The 6000-nt window shown below is 45.0% G+C and overlaps 1 protein-coding gene across 1 annotated transcript in view; it reads right to left on the reverse strand.

Moving 5' to 3' along the window:
• The window catches only part of LOC139421684 (LLGL scribble cell polarity complex component 1), a 75411-nt gene that overhangs the window by 15878 nt on the left and 53533 nt on the right, over window positions 1–6000 (reverse strand). The window contains exons 17-18 of the mRNA XM_071172775.1: window positions 2228–2532; window positions 1112–1303 (exon numbers count right to left, since the gene is read on the reverse strand). Of these exons, the coding sequence (XP_071028876.1) occupies window positions 1112–1303; window positions 2228–2532 (497 nt within the window). The remainder of the gene's footprint in view (window positions 1–1111; window positions 1304–2227; window positions 2533–6000) is intronic.

The raw sequence follows: 6000 nt of genomic DNA on the forward strand, positions 1-6000 counted from the left end.
CACACACACACAAACACACTGCAACACACACACACACACACTGCAACACACACACTGCAACACGCACACACTGCAACACACACACACACACACACACACTGCAACACACACACACACAAACACACTGCAACACACACACACACACTGCAACACACACACACTGCAACACACACACTGCAAAACACACACACTGCAACACACACACACACACACACACACACACACACACACACACACACACTGCAACACACACACACTGCAACACACACACACTGCAAAACACACACACTGCAACACACACTGCAACACACACACACACTGCAAAACACACACACACACTGCAACACACACACACACACACACACTGCAACACACACACACACAAACACACTGCAACACACACACACACTGCAACACACACACACACTGCAACACACACACACACACTGCAACACACACTGCAACACACACTGCAACACACACACACACACACACTGCAACACACATACACTGCAACACACACTGCAACACACACACACACACTGCAACACACACACACTGCAACACACACACACACACTGCAACACACACACACACACACACACACAGCAACACACACACACACACACACACACACTGCAACACACACACACACTGCAACACACACACACTGCAACACACACACACTGCAACACACACACACTGCAACACACACACACACACACTGCAAAACACACACACACACTGCAAAACACACACACACACTGCAAAACACACACACACACTGCAAAACACACACACACACTGCAAAACACACACACACACACACACACTGCAACACACACACACACACTGCAACACACACACACTGCAACACACACACTGCAACACACACACACACTGCAACACACACACACACTGCAACACACACACACACTGCAACACACACACACTGCAACACACACACTGCAACACACACACACTGCAAAACACACACACACACACACACTGCAAAACACACAAACACTACGTTAAACAGGTACACCCCCCCCCCCCCCCCCTACCTGTGGCCGTGGGGCAGGTACGTTAAACAGGTACACCCCCCCCCTACCTGTGGCCGTAGGGCAGGTACGTTAAACAAGTGCAGGTCTCCAAGGTTGGTCAGACAGACCAGACTGGTCTCACTGTAGTCCTCCTGGGCCGTGGAATACACAGTCACCATGGCAACCCTCCGCACACGACAACCCTCATGAGCCGTCAGCTTGAACTTGGTCTTCGCACCGACCTTAGGAAGACTGAACACCTGTCAACACAATACACCTGTCAACACAATACACCTGTCAACACAATACACCTGTCAACACAATATACCTGTCAACACAATACACCTGTCAACACAATATACCTGTCAACACATTATACCTGTCAACACATTATACCTGTCAACACATTATACCTGTCAACACAATACACCTGTCAACACAATACACCTGTCAACACAATACACCTGTCAACACAATACACCTGTCAACACAATATACCTGTCAACACAATATACCTGTCAACACATTATACCTGTCAACACAATATATCTGTCAACACATTATACCTGTCAACACATTAAACCTGTGAACACAATATACCTGTCAACACAATATACCTGTCAACACATTATACCTGTCAACACAATATACCTGTCAACACATTAAACCTGTCAACACATTAAACCTGTCAACACATTAAACCTGTCAACACATTATACCTGTCAACACATTATACCTGTCAACACATTATACCTGTCAACACATTACACCTGTCAACACATTACACCTGTCAACACATTACACCTGTCAACACATTACACCTGTCAACACAATATACCTGTCAACACAATATACCTGTCAACACAATATACCTGTCAACACAATATATCTGTCAACACAATAACTCCTGTCAACACAACATACCTGTCAACACAACATACCTGTCAACACATTATACCTGTCAACACATTAAACCTGTCAACACATTAAACCTGTCAACACATTATACCTGTCAACACATTACACCTGTCAACACATTATACCTGTCAACACACTATACCTGTCAACACATTATACTTGTCAACACAATATACCTGTCAACACAATATACCTGTCAACACTGACCTTAGAGAGACTGAATACCTGACTGACAGGTAATTCCCAACAGGTGTGTGTGTGTGTACCTTGAGTTGTTCCTCTGAAGCGATGAGGACAGAGTGTGGGTTAGTCATGTCTGGAGCAGTAGCCAGGTCCAGAGAGGCTTGGTAAGGTTCTGGTAACGGTTTCCCCCGTCCGTCCAGCACGCAGACGGACACGACCGGAGCCCTGTGCATCAGCTGGATCTCTTTCCCCAACACGGCCTCCACACAGCCGCTCCCCTCACCCCCCGGCCGCCCACGGCCCGACCCCACACCCGGGACCTCCAACGCGTAAGCATACACACTCCCTGAGTTTGTCCCCGCCCACAGCGTCGGGCCGTGGTGTGTACCTGGGGGAGACAGAGATATACACGTTAATATAGATACACACACATTAAATAAGCATACACACTGCCTGAGTTTGTCCCCGCCCACAGCGTCGGGCTGTGGTGTGTACCTGGGGGAGATATACACGTTAATATAGATACACACACAAACAGAGATATACATGTTAACATAGATATACACACATTAAACAGAGATATACATGTTAACATAGATATACACACACAAACAGAGATATACATGTTAACATAGATACACAGACATTAAACAGAGATATACAAATTAAGCGGAGATATACATGCTAACATAGATACACACATTAATAAACAAAGATATACAGTTGAAGTCGAAAGTTTACATACAAGTTTACATACATCATTTAAACTCAGTTTTTCACAATTCCTGACATTTAATCCTAGTAAAAATTCCCTGTCTTAGGTCAGTTAGGATCACCACTTTATTTTAAGAATGTGAAATGTCAGAATAATCGTAGAGAGAATGATTTATTTCAGCTTTTATTTCTTTCATCACATTCCCAGTGGGTCAGAAGTTTACATTCACTCAATTAGTATTTGGTAGCATTGCCTTTAAATTGTTTAACTTGGGTCAAACGTTTCGGGTAGCCTTCCACAAGCTTCCCACAATAAGTAGGGTGAATTTTGGCCCATTCCTCCTGACAGAGCTGGTGTAACGGAGTCAGGTTTGTAGGCCTCCTTGCTCACACACGCTTTTTCAGTTCTGCCCACAAATGTTCTATAGGATTGAGGTCAGGGTTGTGATGGCCACTCCAATACCTTGACTTTGTTGTCCTTAAGCCATTTTGCCACAACTTTGGAAGTATGCTTGGGGGTCATTGTCCATTTGGAAGACCCATTTGCGACTAAACTTTAACTTCCTGACTGATGTTGGGGAAAATATTAAAAACAAATACTACTCAGATACCGGAGCTTCAAATTAGAATTTTATTGCTGAGGACAACAAATACCAAGCACCTCCATGGAAGAACTGCCTCCTCATTCTTAGCGCTTGGCTTTTATACAGTTTCACCTTTACAGAATGATGTCATCACCCCATTTGCTTTGTTACATAGTTTCCATTCTGTTATTGGCTCAGATATTGGGGCATAGATTCTATTGGTGGCGTGACAAGCATACCCCTTAGCTAATGTTCCTGTCCAAAGGTCTTTACAAGTTCAGACCTACAATATCAATGTATGGTTAACGTGTGCGCGTGTCAAGTAGCCTTCACAAGATCAGATATGGCCCAGACCTGTCACGTCTTGTTAGTTAACCTTGCCTCATCTACACAGATTCTGCTTACGTTCTGTTTTTTACGTGTCCAATGGTCAATTCGATGTTGATCTAGCTTTGTACACTCACATGGGCTCAGCCTTCATTCTGTTTATTCTTTCTACTTCAAAGAGAACAGTATAGGTTACTGAAAATCACCAGATGACTGGAAAATCTCCAACACTGACGTCTTGAGATGTTGTTTCAATATATCCACATAATTTTCCTGCCTCATGATGCCATCTATTTTGTGAAGTGCACCAGTCCCTCCTGCAGAAAAGCACCCCTACAACATGATGCTGCCTCCAGGGTGGCCCAGGGCTTAAGGGCGCTGTACTGCAGCGCCAGCTGTGCCACCAGAGACTCTGGGTTCGCGCCCAGGCTCTGTCATAACCGGGAGGTCCGTGGGGTGACGTACAATTGGCCTAGCGTCGTCCGGGTTAGGGAGGGTTTGACCGGTAGGGAAATCCTTGTCTCATCGGGCACCAGCGACTCCTGTGGCGGGCCAGGCGCAGTGCGCCATGTCGCCATGTGCACAGTGTTTCCTCCGACACATTGGTGCGGCTGGCTTCCGGGTTGGATGGCGCTGTGTTAAGAAGCAGTGCGGCTTGGTTGGGTTGTGTATCGGAGGACACGTCTTTCAACCTTCGTCTCTCCCGAGCCCATACGGGAGTTGTAGCGATGAGACAAGATAGTAGCTACTAAACAAAAAAATGAAATTGGAGAAAACGGGGTAATAAATGTTTTGAAACGAAATTGGGGAGAAAAAGGGTAAAATTCAAAAATAAAAACACGTGCTTCACGGTTGGGATGGTGTTCTTCAGCTTGCAAGCCTCCCCCTTTTTCCTTCACGGTTGGGATGGTGTTCTTCAGCTTGCAAGCCTCCCCCTTTTTCCTTCACGGTTGGGATGGTGTTCTTCGGCTTGCAAGCCTCCCCCTTTTTCCTTCACGGTTGGGATGGTGTTCTTCGGCTTGCAAGCCTCCCCCTTTTTCCTTCACGGTTGGGATGGTGTTCTTCGGCTTGCAAGCCTCCCCCTTTTTCCTTCACGATTGGGATGGTGTTCTTCAGCTTGCAAGCCTCCCCCTTTTTCCTTCACGGTTGGGATGGTGTTCTTCGGCTTGCAAGCCTCCCCCTTTTTCCTTCAAACATAACGATGGTCCTTATGGCCAAACAGTTTTAATTTTGTTTCATCAGACCAGAGGACATTTCTCCAAAAAGTATGATCTTTGTCCCCACCATGTGCAGTTGCAAACCGTAGTCTGGCTTTTTTTAAAGCTGGTTTTGGAGCAGCGGCTTCTGCCTTGCTGAGCGGCCTTTCAGGTTATGTCGATATAGGACTCGTTTTACTGTGGATATAGATACTTTTGTACCTGTTTCATCCAGCATCTTCACAAGGTCCTTTGCTGTTGTTCTGGGATTGATTTTCACTTTTCGCACCAAAGTACATTCAACTCTAGGAGACAGAACGCATCTCCTTCCTGAGCGGTATGACGGCTGAGTGGTCCCGTGGAAATTGTTTGGAAATTGCTCCCAAGGATGAACCAGAATTTTTTTCTGAGGTCTTGGCTGATTCATTTTGATTTCCCCATGATGTCAAGCAAAGAGGCACTGAGTTTGAAGGTAGGCATTGAAATACATCCACAGGTACACCTCCAATTGACTCAAATTATGTCAATTAGCCTATCAGAAGCTTCTAAAGCCATTACATCATTTTCTGGAGCTGTTTAAAGGCACAGTCAACTTAGTGTATGTAAACTTTTGACCCACTGGAATTGTGACACAGTGAATAATAAGTGAAATAATCTGTCTGTAAACAATTGTTGGAAAAATGACTTATGTCAAGCACAAAGTAGATGTCCTAACCGACTTGCCAAAACTATAGGTTGTTAACAAGAAATTTGTGGAGTGGTTGAAAAAGTAGTTTTAATGAATCCAACCCAAGTGTATGTAAACTTCTGACAACTGTATCAGACAGAATCATATCATACCGTCTCTGAGGTACGTATCAGACAGAATCATACCGTCTCTGAGGTACGTATCAGACAGAATCATATCATACCGTCTCTGAGGTACGTATCAGACAGAATCATACCGTCTCTGAGGTACGTATCAGGCAGAATCATATCATACTGTCTGAGGTACGTATCAGACAGAATCATACCGTCTCTAAGGTACGTATCAGA

This window comes from Oncorhynchus clarkii, chromosome 12 (assembly GCF_045791955.1).
Source record: "Oncorhynchus clarkii lewisi isolate Uvic-CL-2024 chromosome 12, UVic_Ocla_1.0, whole genome shotgun sequence".
Classification (NCBI taxonomy): domain Eukaryota; kingdom Metazoa; phylum Chordata; class Actinopteri; order Salmoniformes; family Salmonidae; genus Oncorhynchus; species Oncorhynchus clarkii.